Raw genomic sequence first — 18655 nt, 5'->3', positions numbered from 1 at the left:
AATGTATGAAAGTAAGAATATATCATTTATCTGATGATAAAAGTAACCAAATTAACAATGAAACTTCAAAAACTGTGGAAATTAAAGGGTTTATATTATCACACTTGTATGTGGCATTGGTGGGTGGGACACTCTCACACTAGAGAGCATCTGATTGGACATCTGATCTTTGTAGTGCAGGATGAGTCATCATTATTTTGGTTCATTTTCCTGGAAGAGAAAGACTGTGAATTTTACATGTATACATGCTAAAGCTGAGCTTTGTCAAAATCATTTTGTCAAAACATTAATTATTACTAGAGTTTACGAATATCCATAAATCAACACCAAATGAAATGCATTCAAAAGCTCAGTGTTTTGAGACTGAACTGGACCCGTTCTGCTCTGGACGTGTGTTGATGATTAATGCAGAGAGGGTTGAGAGGTCAGAGAGGAAAGTGAGTGGGAGAGAAACTGTTGTGCTTCAACTCAAATGTCCTATCTGATCTCTCCATCCCATCTCCCCTTTGAGATTTCAGCTGTGAAACGCAATTTACGGTCAAATGGCTTACTTGGGAAAGGGGGAATTTTGGAGGACAGCTTTCTGGTTACAGTCAAATTGAACTCATTCAGTGATGCAGCTCACCTGTTGACTCTGGTTTAGCATAATGTCTTTAAATGACCATTACACAAGAAAAGTATTTTTTATCTATTCTCTATACGCTTCAGCTCTCCTACTGTCATTGCTCATCAGTCTCTCCACGCAGCAGGGATGCAGTGACTCCTCTCTGAACTCTATGAGGTACTTGTGATAAAGGAGGGGTTGGGGCTGAATTAAGTCAGCAGATCTGCAGTTAGGGGAGGGTTTCTGAGGAAGTCTCTGTTAATAGACTGTATATTTGTTCTCTGGGTGTGACCTGGATGAATCCAGAATGCCCAGTGGATACAATGATTTTAGACACGTCTCCCTGAATTGAGGGGGGGAAACCTGTTAAAATAGGGCACAGTATACTGTATTAATATGAAGGAACTTTCCTTATTTATTTTTGACAGTAGTTTTACCTTATTTTGTACTGCATCGTGTTGTGTTTTAGGGTTAACAGAAATGTACATAAAATTTATGAATAATTTTTTATTGTAAATCTGGTCACAGCTGGTTCTGCATTGCTTTTCCATGTTGTTAACTCTGTTTTTCCCTCCGCCTTCTTTTCTCCAAAACACGGCTGGACCCACACTGATGAATCCTCTTATGTCACACTGCTATTATCACTGGAGATAACGGTTGCTGGACCTCTCCCACACAGACGTGCTGAATAAATACCGGATCTGGGCAAGGCAACACCAACGAACACAATTATACATGTGACAAATAAAGAAACCAAACCAAACCATATTTAGGGAATTGTTAGAGGCTTAAGCTAGAATGTAAAGCAGGGTCCCTCAAACCTTGTCCTGGAGGGCCGATGCCCTGCAGAGTTAAGCTCGAACACACCTGAGGAAGCTAAGGTCTTCAGGACAGAAAATCACAGGTAGATGAGTTTGATCAGGGTTTGAGCTAAACTCTGCAGGGCAGTGGTGGCCCTCCAGGACCGGATATGAGGAACCCTGATATAGAGTTTCACAAAACTAAAACTCAAAGCCATATAACAGGAAAGTAAAAATCAGCTTGCAAATTGAGGTTGTAAGATTTAAGCTGTATGATATGAAACCATCTTCACATTTTTATATGATTCATTAAAGAAGGCAAAAAGCAGAAACCTCTATACTGTATGTGCTATGTTGCAAGATGTAAAAGCGAAAAATAAAACAATAAAAATAAAAATATATATATTTTTTTACTATATATTATATTGTGTACAATTAACAGAATGCAGTCCCATTTATTTATTTATTTATTTATTTACTTATATATGTTTGTTTGTTTGCCGTTTTTGTGCATATTTTTATACAGTATTGTGTGTAAAAATGACATCACATTATGTGCTCTATAAGCTGCATTGGACAAAAAATGTATGAAAGTAAGAATATATCATTTATCTGATGATAAAAGTAACCAAATTAACAATGAAACTTCAAAAACTGTGGAAATTAAAGGGTTTATATTATCACACTTGTATGTGGCATTGGTGGGTGGGACACTCTCACACTAGAGAGCATCTGATTGGACATCTGATCTTTGTAGTGCAGGATGAGTCATCATTATTTTGGTTCATTTTCCTGGAAGAGAAAGACTGTGAATTTTACATGTATACATGCTAAAGCTGAGCTTTGTCAAAATCATTTTGTCAAAACATTAATTATTACTAGAGTTTACGAATATCCATAAATCAACACCAAATGAAATGCATTCAAAAGCTCAGTGTTTTGAGACTGAACTGGACCCGTTCTGCTCTGGACGTGTGTTGATGATTAATGCAGAGAGGGTTGAGAGGTCAGAGAGGAAAGTGAGTGGGAGAGAAACTGTTGTGCTTCAACTCAAATGTCCTATCTGATCTCTCCATCCCATCTCCCCTTTGAGATTTCAGCTGTGAAACGCAATTTACGGTCAAATGGCTTACTTGGGAAAGGGGGAATTTTGGAGGACAGCTTTCTGGTTACAGTCAAATTGAACTCATTCAGTGATGCAGCTCACCTGTTGACTCTGGTTTAGCATAATGTCTTTAAATGACCATTACACAAGAAAAGTATTTTTTATCTATTCTCTATACGCTTCAGCTCTCCTACTGTCATTGCTCATCAGTCTCTCCACGCAGCAGGGATGCAGTGACTCCTCTCTGAACTCTATGAGGTACTTGTGATAAAGGAGGGGTTGGGGCTGAATTAAGTCAGCAGATCTGCAGTTAGGGGAGGGTTTCTGAGGAAGTCTCTGTTAATAGACTGTATATTTGTTCTCTGGGTGTGACCTGGATGAATCCAGAATGCCCAGTGGATACAATGATTTTAGACACGTCTCCCTGAATTGAGGGGGGGAAACCTGTTAAAATAGGGCACAGTATACTATATGAAGGAACTTTCCTTATTTATTTTTGACAGTAGTTTTACCTTATTTTGTACTGCATCGTGTTGTGTTTTAGGGTTAACAGAAATGTACATAAAATTTATGAATAATTTTTTATTAAACTTAACAATACTATTACAATATATTCTTATTTACTTATACTGTAGAGCGTACAATAAACAGTAAATCCATTTTATTTTTAGTGCAATTTTTGTGCATAGTTTTTTTGTACAGTATTGTGTGGGTTTTCGTGCTCAAAATTTACAGTACATTTTCATATTTCTGAGTTACATATTTCTTTTTCTGTTTTTCAGTTCCCAACAAAGAATTTTAGCTTAACAAATTAAAGAGCAAAGGATGTATATTAGGTGGCCACAGAGAATGATAGGTAACGTAATCTAGTAACACTAGCTAACTAACTACAATAAACTACTACAATAAACTAAACTGTACAAACTGCATTATTCACAACTAAGTATTATGGTCAAATACCATGTTGCTTTAGTCATTTAGTCACCTCCAATTAAGTAATTCTGGGTATAAAGAGTTTCCCCACTAGTAATTAAAACTTTCTGATGGTGATTGCTTTCATGGATGCTCAGCTCATAAATATGATCATTCTGACATGACTTGATATGCTTTAGCATTCATTCAGCAAATGAATGAAGGGCTAATAAAGAAATGCTGTATTTGGAAGTGCTTAGAAAAGAAAGAAGTTCTTGTTCCCTTGGGGCTGAATTAAGTCAGCAGATCTGCAGTTAGGGGAGGGTTTCTGAGGAAGTCTCTGTTAATAGACTGTATATTTGTTCTCTGGGTGTGACCTGGATGAATCCAGAATGCCCAGTGGATACAATGATTTTAGACACGTCTCCCTGAATTGAGGGGGGGAAACCTGTTAAAATAGGGCACAGTATACTATATGAAGGAACTTTCCTTATTTATTTTTGACAGTAGTTTTACCTTATTTTGTACTGCATCGTGTTGTGTTTTAGGGTTAACAGAAATGTACATAAAATTTATGAATAATTTTTTATTAAACTTAACAATACTATTACAATATATTCTTATTTACTTATACTGTAGAGCGTACAATAAACAGTAAATCCATTTTATTTTTAGTGCAATTTTTGTGCATAGTTTTTTATACAGTATTGTGTGGGTTTTCGTGCTCAAAATTTACAGTACATTTTCATATTTCTGAGTTACATATTTCTTTTTCTGTTTTTCAGTTCCCAACAAAGAATTTTAGCTTAACAAATTAAAGAGCAAAGGATGTATATTAGGTGGCCACAGAGAATGATAGGTAACGTAATCTAGTAACACTAGCTAACTAACTACAATAAACTACTACAATAAACTAAACTGTACAAACTGCATTATTCACAACTAAGTATTATGGTCAAATACCATGTTGCTTTAGTCATTTAGTCACCTCCCATTAAGTAATTCTGGGTATAAAGTACTAGTAATTAAAACTTTCTGATGGTGATTGCTTTCATGGATGCTCAGCTCATAAATATGATCATTCTGACATGACTTGATATGCTTTAGCATTCATTCAGCAAATGAAGGGCTAATAAAGAAATGCTGTATTTGGAAGTGCTTAGAAAAGAAAGAGGTTCTTGTTCCCAAGAATGATAGTACTGTTCATTATGCTGATCATGAGAAAGTATAAGAAGCTGTATTGTATTCTCCACAGTACATCTCAAGGGTCATACACAAACTCACGCTCATCCAAAATGTGTGGCTGGGTGTCTGATTTAATGGGAAAACTTGCTGTTTTTTATTGTGTCAGCAGAGGAAATTCAAAAACAAGACAAAACACTTTAGAATAACACCATTCATCTGACTAAAGCAGTGGAGCAGAAAGAGTGGAAACTCCTAAATCAATAAATTTTTTGTCACATGTTGTAAATGTCATTGCAAAAACAGCAACTAATGGTCAGCCTGGTAGGTATAGGCCACACATTTTGTGGGCAAAATGTATGGCACAAAAAACACCACAAGACCCCCCACAGACCAGATTTAGGGGCCAGCAGAGATCAACGAACTTAACAAAGAGCTTTCATTGCTTTATACCACAACGTGAAGGTATATTTGCAAACAGCTGTCTGCAATCATTTGTGGCTTTGGAGGCGTGGCTAATGCTTTCTCTGAGGCTGTGCTTTGACTCATTGGCAGCGAGGGCAGATAGTCAAAGCTTAACTCTGTTTGGACGCCCCAGAACAGCACCAAGCTTTTGGATATACACATAAGCATGCGCACAGCACACACACTCCATTCACCCTATTCTGTGTAGCGCTCTCTCAGCATGCCACCACTTTGACCATCAATCACATTAACTCTCAAAGAGCCCCAAAGCAGTTTGATAGAGCTCAAACTGGGACATAGACACTTCAGCTAAGTTACGCATTGTGGCTTCACTGACAGTAAACTACAGCAAGGCAGTAGATGACGTCATTGGCATCTCATTAAATAGATTCTAGGTGGGAATAAAATAAACTTTTATTCTTGATAGGTAAGTATTGACTGTAGGTTTTTACAATGCATTACAAACTTGTTGATGTCTATGTATATTGTTTAATTTGAATTGGATTTAGGGAGAAATGTCATAGGACCATCTTCCCATTTTAGGTTACATAACTAATCCCCACCTGCTGCGGAAAAGATTTTGAGACAAATTGATCCATGACCACAACAAGCCAAGCACTCTTCAACCAGCACTAAAGGTGGTAGTAATTTAATAGTCAGATTTGTTCCAGAGCTGCTCTAGAGCCAAAGTATTAAAACATTTTGGAGTTGGAGTGAAGTTTGAGTAGTAAAATTTATGTGATGCAAATGTATGAGTTTCATTTTCCATCTTTGAATCAAATTAATATTTTCAGAAGAAAATGTGAACATCACAAGAAGAACCTGGCTATTATCAAAACGGGATCTTGGAAACACATGTTCAATATTTTAAATAATTAGTTGACGTTGGTGTCCTGATCACTTTGTATTTTGTGATAATGACTGCCAGCTGACTTTACATTATCTTTTTATTGTATATGACACACTAAATAAATAAGTGGACATGAAATATTGATTTGAGTGGAAAAAATCTTATCTGACTTTATCTTAAAGCAATGATTAAGAAAAAAATAGTCTACTTCAATATACAAAACAATCTGCCAAGAAACAAGGCAAAATTTCCAATAGGAATCCATGTGATTGGGAATTTGATGTGAGGGTGAACAATTTCCCCACACAGATTTTGATATGATTTCGATATGATATGAAGTTGGTCAAGCGGATTTACTGCATTGATCAAGAGCTAAAGCTACTTGGTTTGAAATTGACATCTATGCAGGGGCGGATTGGCCATCTGGCAATTCTGGCAAATGCCAGAGGGGCCGGACCATTTTGTTTAATGTGGGCCGGTCAGATTTTTTCTAAATATTTATAAATAAAATTGTTTTTACAGGCCAACAGCGCATAGGACGGGTTTTTATCACTTGCACGATTTCTCTATGCTTATAATAATAATAATGTTAATAATAAATAAATAAGCATTTTGCCCAGTCGGCCACGAATCATTCAGTCAAAATCAAGCACGTCATCAGAGAAATTGCAACTGCTGCAGTGGAGGACAGTTAGTGCCGCAGAGGTAAGAAGAAAACTGAAAATACAGCTAGCACAAATCATTTTCACACTATACTTCTGCCAGTTAGCTCCTGTTTTTGGTTTTTTTTTTGACAGTAGCCGTAGAGATGTATGAAGCACATCTCACACAGAAGTCAGGGCATTTGTGTGACCAACTTGAATATGAGCGAAATCTGTGTATTCACCTTCACATGAAACTCTTGACTGCAAGGATTCCTATTGGAATTATTGGATTTCAACCACAAAATTTTGCTGAGCAACAATAAATGTGCACTTCTAATAAAATAAGTCACATCTACTGTTCGACAGATTTTGTGGGAAAAATCGAATTTCAATAGGAATCTTCTGGAATTTTTTTAAACATTTAAAAACAAGCAATAATTTTATTAGATGGTGTGACTGACCAATCAGAATCAAGTATGAGCCGTTCATAATTGCAAGCAGCTCCAGATCTTACAACGGAAAGGCCGGCCTGGACCCAATTATAGGCTGCATGTGATGTTTGAAAGAGCCGGCCTGTAGCCAAAACTGTTACACATGATGCTAGTCTGTAGCTCCTGACCCCTCCTCACAAACAGTCAAACACATGCACACAAACACAAGTGCCCCCCGGTTAACAGCCCTGACAAAAGTGTGCTTACATAAGACATGGGATCAGGGTATATTTCACCACTATACAGGACATGGCTGACTCAGAGCTGTCCTCTATACTGTAATCACTCTGTTTAGATTCAATGCTCCATAATAACACATGAGTTTTCATTCAGTTAGCACATGTTCTCATAAAGAGGGTCTCTTTTTTCTTCTTACTCTCTCCCCCTCTCTGTTTCCAGTAATTAAGCACCTTGACTAATTTCTGTGAAAATTTGGGTGACAGTTTGCGGTTACGCAACTTAATTAGTGTAAGGGGATTGTAAGTCCCTGAGCCATTTTGTTCTGTAGTGCCCTCCCTTTTGCTCTGCCTCCAGTGAAACTGTTGTAGAGAAAGGGAAAAAAAGAAGAAAAAAAACTTGTAGGAGAAACCAAGGCTAGTTGTCGCTTAAAGGGGTCATGTGATGCGATTTAAAATTTTCCTTTCTCTTTGGAGTGTTACAAGCTCTTGGTGCATAAAGAAGATCTGTAAAGTTGCAAAGACCAAATACAAAAATACAAAGAGATATTCTTTATAAAAGTTAAGAGTCAACCACGCCTACCTAAAACGGCTCGTTCTAACACCCATGTCTACATGTCTACGTCACGATGTGGGAAGATTTGCATAACACCGCCCAAATGTTCACACAAAGAAAGAAGGTGTAACTTTTATTCTCGCTGTAGTATTGTTGTTGCCGTGTGTTTCGTTGTGAAAGCGAAACTACTTTGTTTGGCCTTCCAAAAGAGGACATGACTAGAAATCAGTGGTTAAGTTATATTTACAACACTGTTCCAGAACACTTCAACCCAAATATTCAGATGTGTGCAGCGCATTTTATGGAGGACTGTTTCCTGATCCTGGTAGAGTAGACTACAATGCCGGCTGTTCTGACTCACAGACGTTTTTCATATTTAAAGGATTTGCCACTGATGATTCAAACGCGGGTTTTGGGCAGTGTAGAGTAGCGCTTGTTGTTTGTCATTTCTCCGATCACAAATGTAGACATGACTTTATGTTTACACGGCGCGATGCAACGCAGTGCGTAAAAAGACAGTATAATCCATAATTATGTCCCCACTGGATGCAACAAATACCTCGTTTATAATGGGTTTTAATGTTTTTGTCTCATGGCTCCAGCTGGGACACGGCATCACAGTATGGTAAGACCGATGAGCTTTGTAAAAATCAACGCGTTTCAGAAAGGCGGGGCATAGAGGAGCAACAATAATGTACAGTATGTGGAAAAAAATGTTTTTTGAACCTTAAACCGCATAAACACATTTCATTACACCAAATACACAAAATAATGTTATTTTTAGCAACATCATATGACCCCTTTAAGGAAGTTGACCTTTATCTCAGTAACTATTAGGTTTGGAGTCAAAATTCCTATTACGTAAATGATTGCTGTTTCTAGCAGGGGTTTTTCATGATGGTTTCAAACATCTTAGAATTAGAATTCTAAATAATAGTAGACTAATAATTATTGTGAATTATAAATTCTTGTGATTTCCTGTGAACTAAATTAACAATATTTGGTAAACAAGTGAAAACACATATCTAATGTGTTTTCATATAAAGCCACATTGTGAGATATGTCACAGTTACGAGAAATAAAGTTGCCATTGCAATGTATTTCACATTGCGAGATATAAAATCATACTTTAAGATATAAAATGTCATTTTCCGAAATAAAGTCACATTACTGAGATATAGTCATGGCTGGATATAAAGTCATTTACTAGAAACAAAATTGCAGTTGCAATGTATAAAAGTCCCATTGTGATGAATTAAGTCACTTTATGAGATATAGTCATATTTTAAGATATAAAGTTGAAATTGAGAGATAGTCATATTGTGAGATATAAAGTCACATTGCGAGATATAAAGTAATATTTTGAGAGTTAAAGTTGCAATTATGAAATATAAAGTAATATTTTGAGATATAAAATCACAGTTATGTGAAACAAAGTTACTATTGCGATGTATAAAGTCACATTATGAGAAATAGTCATTTTTGAGATGCATAGTCATATCTTAAAGATATAAAGTCACATTATGACACATATATGCTATTGTGAGATATTAGGTATAAGGTCACACTGTGAGATATAAAGTATGTTAGGAGAAACAATGCTGCCATTGCAATGTATAAAGTCACATTGTGATATAGTCTTTTTTAGATATTGTCACAATTGTTAGATTCAAAAATCATAATTTTAGATATAAATTTCAATTATGAAATATAACATTTAAGCTATTACCATACAAGATACATTTTAGCATTTATTAAAACAAAAATATTACAAAATTGCTGAATTTTCTCAACTGCAAAGATAAAACAACATCAAACCCCAGACAGTGAACTGTGCATAACCCGCAATGAACAGACAGTATTAAGCCTTATTACTCCTTCAGGCAAGACAGTGTTTACCAAGTAATAACTATATAAAAGGCACTGAGATTATGAAATTATCCCCTTCACTGATGGCCTTTCATAACATATCCCAAGAAAATGAATAAAACAGTTCAAAAAGATGCACACAGACAATAAGTAGACAAAATGTATATTTATTCTGAGAAAGATAATCTACAGGGAGGTCTCTGTTATTGCATGTCAGCTTTGTCTGAACGACCACCAGATCCTGAACAGTTCCGTCTGGTGGGACGCTGCAGCAATGAGCTCACTCACACCGAAAATATACAACACTGCAATGCAACTCGCGTGCAAATCAATGCAGTGAATAAACACACTGCGTGATTGAAGTAATAGTTTGGCGACTTGTCAAAAACCTCTCAGTAATTGATTCTGCCCTGTGAAAGTACACAGCACTGTAGCGCTCATATGCTTTGGTCAGTCTGAACTTAAGGCCCTTTTTGCAACACATGCAATTTTGAGATGCACAATATATGAAACATCACGAAAACATTTCTTGATAAAAGATTAAATACAATGTTTTGAGCATCCTTCAAAAAAAAAGAAAAAAAGAAAAGAAAATTCTGTCGTCACTTACTCACCTTGATGTCTTTCCAAATGTGTGTGACTTTCTTTTACCAGTGGAACACAAAAGACATTTCAAAGAATGTTTCAACCGTGTTTGTTCATAGAATGAACGACAACTGAGACATTCTTCAAAATATCTTCTTTTGTGCTCCACAGAAGAAATTAAGTCATACGGGTTTGAAATGACGTGAAGGTGAATAAATAATTACAGAATTTTAATTTATGGGTGAACAATCACTTTAAAATCAATATAATTGTTTGCTTTGGGTTTCAACTCTCCCTATGCCACCTTCAGCACTTGCAGTTTACAGCACTGTAATCACTTGCAGAGAGCCACTAACTTCTTTCTCAGCACTGTTTCAATACCTCGCCACATTCTGGCACAGTCTAACGTTACAAGTGGCAAACATAAAACTCATCTTGATTTCATTCTTGGTTCATTCTGTGCTCATGAAAGAAAAATGTTTGCCACTAGTGACGTTAGTGATACTTCCACACCAACCCCAGCTTATGCAGTGAAACATTAACTTTTTCTTACTGTGTCATTCAGCTTATGCTCATTCACATTTCGCATAGCAGCAGGTGACTTTTCCAGTTCATCCAATGTAGAAGCCTGATAAAAAGTGCAGTTTGCCCTGGAGCAACACTCCACGCATTTTATTTAGAATTAAATTAAAGATAGGACTGCAATGCTTATCAAAACATGACGCGGCTAACATCATCCTTTAGGGGAGACAAACGTACAATAGTAGCTTAAACAACAGAGCAGTGACTAGCAACGTCAAGGTCATGGGTTTGATTCCCAGGCAATGCATGAAGTGATCCAATGTATGGCATAAACGCAATGTTAGTTGCTTTGGATAAACTGTCTGCCAAATGCATTGAAGCAAATATGGAAGAATTGTTTTTTAAGATTTTCTGTGAGAATATTTTAAATGTGTCATATATGTACCACTAACATCCCCAATTCTTTAAATAAATTGAATTAACTGAATTGAATTAATAAGTAAATTTGGGGGGGGAAATCCCCATTTGCTATTATTTGAGCATACAGATAGCCCCGCCACCAAACTCACATTCCTGCTTGTGTTGTTATGTTTTGCAATCAAAACAAAAAGTTAGCAATTTCATTTAATGCCACTAGTGGTGCAGGAATGTACAAATTGCACCTTCAAATAGTGCCATAAATTGCAAAGGCATGAAGAACCTAAAATTTAACTGTAGAAATTTCATGCACAAAAAATATATGTATAGTCTTGCTCTAACAGAAATTTAAAAACTATGTTAACCATTATAATTTCTGGTAGAAAACTGTGGCCTGAAAAGTTTTTCCTTCATTGTTCGCATCCTAATGTTCACATACACACATATGTTCACATGTTTGGGGTTAGTAAGATTTTTTTTAAAGCAATTAATACTTTTATTCAGCAAGGATGCATTAAATTGATCAAAAGTGACAGTAAAGACATTTATGTTAAAAAAAAATTCTAAATAAAATGCTGTTCTTTTAAACTTTCTATTCATCAAAGAGTCTTGAAAAAACATCACAGTTTCTACAGAAATATTAAGCAGCACAACTGTTTATAACATTGATAATAATAAATGAATGTTTCTTGAGCACCAAATCAGCATATTAGAATGATTTCTGAAGGATCATGTGACACTGAAGACTGGAGTAATGGCTGCTGAAAATTCAGCTTTGTCAACACAGGAATAATTAGTATTTTAAAATACATTAAAATAGAAAACAGGTTTTTTATTGTAATAATATTTTTACAATATTACTGTATTTACTGTATTTAATAAATGGAATCTTGGTGAGCAAAAGAGACTTTTCACACATATCAAAAAAAAAAAAAATCTTACCAACCCCAAACTTACGAACATTACTGTATATTCCTATAAATACCCAATAACATCCGACTCAATCAGATTCCTACTGACAGCAATGAAATGCTTCACTTAAAACACTTTTTGATGAAGCTCCAGGTTCAATGACCAGATATACAATCCAACTGGCCTACAAAGTGTACTTGCACTCAAAGACCCTGACCTCACAGCATGTTTGGGTCTGGACTTAACTCCAAATGTAAACAAGACAGCCTGGAGAGATGTGCCAGCGTCCTGCTGTTTCTGAAATGGACAATCATTCCGCCTCAGAGGACAACAAGGGAAATGTCAGTGATGTCAAGCTGATAGTGTGTCCAAACATCTGCTTGTACTCGACATCACACTTAATGATTTGACAGATAAAATGAAAGAGCACTTGAGTATCTCAGACTGAATTGCTCTGGATCCCTCCTCCCCCAATATGAAGGAATAACAAAGGCAAGCAATTCTGTTCATGTAAGCACTAATAAAATGCTATGGTTTTGCTAAGACCGACCATCCACTTGAAACCCTCTTCAACAAAAGATAAGGTAAAGAAAGACAGATGACTCTCGCCCTGAATTGTTCACATGAGTATTTGAGGTTAACTTGGGACTTTCCAAATAAAGAGCAGATCCTAAAATGTAGTGGACAACTTTGAGTCTCTATGAATCTTTCCATTAGATCACAAAAGCTGGCCGATCTCTTCTAAAATGTCTGATTAATTTCACGGCCACATGTGCTCCAGTTAATCCACTAACACGGTCTCATAAAGCAGATGGATCTGTGTCCATTTCTATCCATAAAAGCCAGTTCCAGTCTAACCGCATTCATATCAACAGTACGCAATCATATTCTCACATCTATGCCAAACAGCAGTATTTCTTCCACCAGGACTCAGAGAGCTTCCTCATTTTATCGGGCGTCCGCTTCTTCAGTCTTTTCTGCTGCTGGCTATCCGAGTACTGGATGCTGGCCACTATAGCTGTGTCAAACACCTCCTTCAGGTTCTTCTGGGTGAGTGCTGAACACTCCATGTACGAGATGGCCTGCACTTCCTCAGCACACACGCAGGCCTCCTGGGGGTCCACCGGCCGCTCCTTGTACTGGGCCAGCTGGATGAGCACTTTGACGTCTTGCCGGAGGTCAGCCTGAGTGCCCACCAACAGTATCGGTGCTCTCAGACAGTGCTGGCGGATCTCAGGCACCCACTTCTCCCTCACATTCTGGAAAGAGGAGGGACTTACCACACTGAAGCAGAGAAGGAAGACGTCAGCATTGGTGTAACACAGCGGCCGGAGCTTGTCAAACTCATCCTGCCCAGAGTAAAGAAAAATTCAGTAGAGATAAACATCTGGGAGAAACCAACACTTGTTGTTTTGGATTACTAAAAGTAACCCCTCATAGAAGGGCATCTATGTATACTGTTAATTGTTAGATTTACACAAGTTATGATACAGACTTACTATAAAATATCTTATCAGAATGACTTTGTCATTTTGTGAATTTGTGCAATATGTGTATACGTGTATACATATTTTTTCCATTCTTTTTACTTTATTTTTTCTTTCTTCTTGTCTGTTTAAAACAAATTTTTAATGTTTTAATGTTTTTGAAGGAAATCTCTTACGCTCACCAAGGCTGCATTAATGACCAAAATACAGTAAAAGCAGTAATATCGTGAAATATTATTAGAATTTAAAATAACTTTTTTTTTTTTTTATATATTTTAAAATGTAATTTAGTCCTGTGATGACAAAGCTGAATTTGCAGCAGCCATTACTCCAGTCTTCAGTGTCACATGATTCTTCAGAAATCTTTCTAATATGTTGATTTGGTGCTCAAGAAACATTTTTTATTATTATAAATTTTAAAAACAGTTGGGCTGCTTAACATTTTTGTGTAAACCGTGATACATTTTTCTGGCTTTTTGATGAATAAAAAGTAAAAAAACAGCATATTTGAAATAGAAATCTTGTGTAGCACTATAAATGTGCATCACTTTTGATCAATTTATTGTGTACTTATTGAATAAAAGTATCAATATAAAAAAAATCTTACTGACCCCAAACTTTTGAACAAGAATGTAAACAAAATATTTTTTAAAACAGCTCCAAACACCAATAAGCAGCCTTATCTTACAGTAATGGTGCTTTAATCTTCTAAAGTGGCAACTTCCAGGTCATGCTTATGATTCCATATCTTTAAAATATCAGAACCCGCTGTGAAGTCTAGAACACAAATGTGAGATCTGCTGTTTATTACTGTTGCATTCCATCTGTTTTACTCTTCCTTATGAGTTTCCAGCTTGGTTTCTGTTGATATGCCAAAACCGCTTTCTTCTCATATTAGCCAACTGGACACATATCATTTATATGCAAGTATGTTGTTACAAATGAATTTAAGCATTGTACAACTTTACAGTAATAATTTACAGTAGGTAAAACAGATAGGCCTATTCAATTTGAAATTTGCTGAAGATTACATTTAATAATTGTAATAAATTACTATTATTTTTAAAGATTAACTTTAAGTGAGTTTTAGATGACAAATAAATGTAAAAATAAGAGAAAATTATTATGCACAAATTCATATATAAAATAAAAACATCAATGTACTCTATTACTCTTTATCTGTTTCTCTTTCTTTCTTTCTCTCCCTTCCTTCATTTCCACTGGCCTAAACAGGACTGATCCAAATCTCTCTTGGCTTGCCTCGCTTCACTGTCTCCCCTTAGCTTGCTAGACTCATCTAAAACACACTGATCTCACATTTCCAGTGACTAGCCCCAGCTGTACCCCGGCTGAAAATAGGCCTCCCTTTCCCTCGGATCAAGCCCAATTCATCACAATTAGACTGCTTCCCATTTGTGATCCCCTAGAGCTGGTTTCCCCCCTCCCACAAAGGGACAAAACACTGACTGACCTATAATAGTGTGCCCCCATAGGACGAAGCATACTTCCTTATGATGCCTGGACTACAAACTTCAGCTGAACTTTACCAGAAACCCTTATCATGAGTAAGCAAAACAACACTGAATCACTTTCTCTCTTATCTTACAGACAGGCACCCGTGTGACTAATTAGTACATGACTCATGGGTCTGTTTACGGTTAAGAGACCAGGGCTTCGACCAGCATGCGTTTATGCAAACAATATGTCATCCTTATACAGCGACTTGATGAACTTGCATTGCCTTGTGTGTTTGCGTGAGGTGGTTTGTTCGGGCCTGCTGGTGCTGAGTGGGTTTATTGGACTGACCTGACCGGCTGTGTCACAAAGCTGAAGTTTCACAGGCTTGCCGTCCACAGCTACAACCGCTGCAGATGAGATCAGAATCAATATTATTATTATGTATTATTAGTATATTTAGTATATTAGTGCATACATATAAATAATTTAAATTAAAAATTAATAAAATTACATCTTTAAATTAACATTCTTTATTGCAAATTAACCTAATATAACATTATACATATAAAATCCAACTGAACTCATATCTATGTTCCAGAGTGGCTTCTAGTTGGTTCAAGCTTCCCATTAGCTGGTGCAAGCTGGTTATTAGCTCCAAAACCCAGCTTGACCACCTAATCGGTATTCGTATGACCAGCTGGTAGCTGTTTATTGCTGGTCTAAGATGGTCTACCAGCGGTTTGGACCAACTAATGACCAACTCAGACCAATTAGAAAGCTACCATGATCCAAAACGCATAAGTAACAGTTTAAACTGGATTTTCTAACAGGTAGTTAAAGTTAAAAAGTTTTTTTTTTTTTTTACAATTTAGTTTTACAGTTTAATTATAAATGCTGGCGTGATGTTTACCTGCAAAGTTGTCAAACGCTGTTGGAACATACTCGGTGGGATATCCATTGGTGGTATAGCTCACAATGAGACTAGTTTTACCCACTGCACCATCACCAACCAGCACGCAATTCACCCTGCGCTCCGCTGCCGACCCGAAGCGGATCTTTACCGCGGATGACAAATCTCTGCTCCTGAATCTCCTCGGGGGTACCGGCGGCACAACCGTACCTGGAACAGGCTTATATTCTCCACCTCCCTGCGGAGGCATCGCTGAAAACACTGACCGTCCAGAAGTTTTAACGCCAGTTTCAGCGATTCATCTCACTTGTGAATGAGAAAGCGGAGCACCAGTCTCCGATTTCACTGCAGTGTCCATTTATTTTAGAAGGAAAAGGTCCGCTTAAAGCTACATTTCAAATCAAGACGTGTTTGCTTTATCCGGATATAAAACAAAGCAACTCTGAAGCAAAAATAAATACGAAGCCCACACGCACACTGACGTTATGCCCTCATGAGGCAAGCCCTCCTCCACCCTCTCTCTAAAACTGATCTGAGTGAGCACTTTACTCCCAAACACTGTGGCTGTGTCACAATGCATAGCAGCCGCCTATTAGATGGCGTTCTGAGGCGCGCGCAGCTTCTTTGGCCGTACATGTACATAAGGTAGGCAGCTGACTAGTGTTTGAGACAGAGCCCATGACATCGTCCACTGTGAACTGCATTCATCCGTGAACTGAAGTTCAGCAAACCTGTTGTCATTACTGATAAACTCAACTGGCGCAAATACACGCGTCAGCAGTTTTATTTGTTATCATGGATAATGTCCTTGAAATCCAAAATGGTTAAAGTTCATATACATTTGTGTCTTTTGAACAAAATTTACATTTTAGCGTTTATTTCTCTCACACACACGTTTACTTAGCTAAATGGGGACATTAAATAGACTTCTATTGTTTTTATATACAGATAGTTATACACTTTTTAACCTAAACCCACCCCTACCCCTAACAGAAAACTTTCTGCATTTTTACAATTTAAAAAAAAAAACTTTACTTTTATTTTTATACCCGTTTTACAAATGAGGACGTCCCCAAATTGAGTTTTTTTTTGGCGATTTTGTCAGGTTTTGCTTTTGGGTACAAATTTTGGTCCCCAAAATATGGTTATGTAAGTACATACACACACACACACACACATAATATAAGAACACTGCGACTATTCAAGTAGGGCTAGCATCGTATTTCTCATTAAATTCTTCAAGTAGTTAAAGGGATAGTTCACCCAAAAATGAAAATTTGATGTTTATCTGCTTACACCCAGGGCATCCAAGATGTAGATGACTTTGTTTCTACAGTAGAACACAAACGAAGATTTTTAACTCAAACCGTTGCAGTCTGTCAGTCTTATAATGGAAGTGAATGGAAATCACGGCTTTGAGAGTCAAAAAAACATACACAAACGAAACCAAATTAAACTCTGCGGCTCGTGACTATACATTGATGTGTAAAGGCACGAAACGATCGGTCTGTGCAAGAAACTGAACAGTATTTATATAGTTTTTTTACCTCTGATGCACTACAATGTCTGAACTGTCCTGAGCGCGTCCTCGACAGCCAGTGCGAGGAGTCTTTTTCTTCTTCTAATAACGTTTTATGGGGAATGGCTAACCAACTTCTGGTGCATTTACCACCACCAACTGGACTGGAGTGTGAAGCACTAATAATCAACTAATATATATAATAAAAAAGGGGGTAAATAAATAACTAACTAAATAATAAAATAAAACCAAATTCTCCTGATTAATCCTATTTCTTTAATGCATTTTATAATAGCACCATATATTTTACCTTGTTCTGCATGCTCTTTCAAAAGGCTTGACAAATTAAATGATTCAAGACCCATGTTTCTTACTTCCTTAATGAGTTTTACCCTTTCTTTTTCATAATTTTTACATTTTATTAAAACATGCTCTATTGTTTCTGCCTTATTAGAAAAAATACATTGACCTGTTTCATGTTTTCCTATATTAAACAGAGATTGATTTAATCTAGTATGCCCTATTCTGATGCGAGAAATAAATCTTCTTTCCTATTCCTAAAAACACTTCTTCCATTTCCTACTTGCTGCTGAATATTATACATATGTCTGCCCTTGCTATCACAGTTCCATACTTCTTGCCATTTATTGTTTATAAATTCTTTAATTTTCCCTTTAACCTCATTTTTGCTAAGAGACACTTGAATATCTATTTCTGTGTGTTTAAGAGCTGACTGTGTGTCAGTCAGTCCGTGTGGATATCGTACTTTGCACTCACAGATTCTAGCCTACGTCTTGGAATATATAACTCAAATAAGCATTTTCACCGGATACTGTCATCTGAACAAGTAAGTAACAAGTCTGCCACGTTTGTTCTGACCAACTGAGGAAAAAAGCATTACAATAAATCACGCTACCAATGGTGATTAAATCTAAAGATCGGTTAGTTTATATCATATCAACCCTTTCAAATTATTTTTGTTATACTTTATTCTCAAATTTGTTAATGTTAACAACATCAGCATTGAGTGACAATGAGTATAGTGTGTATAAGCAAGTAGATTTCAATTTCTGTACAGTCTAATCTCTCTAATTGTCATACCACTTGAATGTCATTTTAAGGAATTCTTTTAACCCAAAAAAAGCAAATTATGCTAGCTTCGAACTAGCTGTCTTTATAATACAAATCTTG

General features: G+C 36.6%; 1 protein-coding gene across 1 annotated transcript; it reads right to left on the bottom strand.

The window, feature by feature from the left end:
* Positions 1–12096: 12096 nt before the first annotated feature.
* LOC107552943 (rho-related GTP-binding protein RhoU-like) lies at positions 12097–16466 on the bottom strand. Its single transcript, XM_016234996.1, has 3 exons — positions 15946–16466; positions 15384–15442; positions 12097–13439 (listed from the first exon to the last, which is right to left on the bottom strand). The coding sequence occupies exons 1-3, from the start codon at positions 16193–16195 to the stop codon at positions 12987–12989; spliced, it is 762 nt and encodes a 253-aa protein (XP_016090482.1). The 5' UTR covers positions 16196–16466; the 3' UTR covers positions 12097–12986.
* Between the last annotated feature and the right edge of the window lie 2189 nt (positions 16467–18655).

The sequence above is a fragment of the Sinocyclocheilus grahami genome, unplaced genomic scaffold, assembly GCF_001515645.1.
Source record: "Sinocyclocheilus grahami isolate Dianchi unplaced genomic scaffold, SAMN03320097.WGS_v1.1 scaffold461.1, whole genome shotgun sequence".
In the NCBI taxonomy this organism is placed as follows: Eukaryota; Metazoa; Chordata; class Actinopteri; order Cypriniformes; family Cyprinidae; genus Sinocyclocheilus; species Sinocyclocheilus grahami.
Note: the sequence above shows the minus strand (reverse complement) of the source record. Positions and strands in the feature narration are given on the sequence as shown.

Coding starts and splice junctions, on each gene's coding strand:
- LOC107552943 (XM_016234996.1), bottom strand. CDS start 16,195: ATGCCTCCGCAGGGAGGTGGAGAATATAAGCCTGTTCCAGGTACGGTT. Junction 15,443..15,945: donor AGCGTTTGACAACTTTGCAG/GTAAACATCACG, acceptor TCTCATCTGCAG/CGGTTGTAGCTGTGGACGGC. Junction 13,440..15,383: donor TTTGTGACACAGCCGGTCAG/GTCAGTCCAATA, acceptor TACTCTGGGCAG/GATGAGTTTGACAAGCTCCG.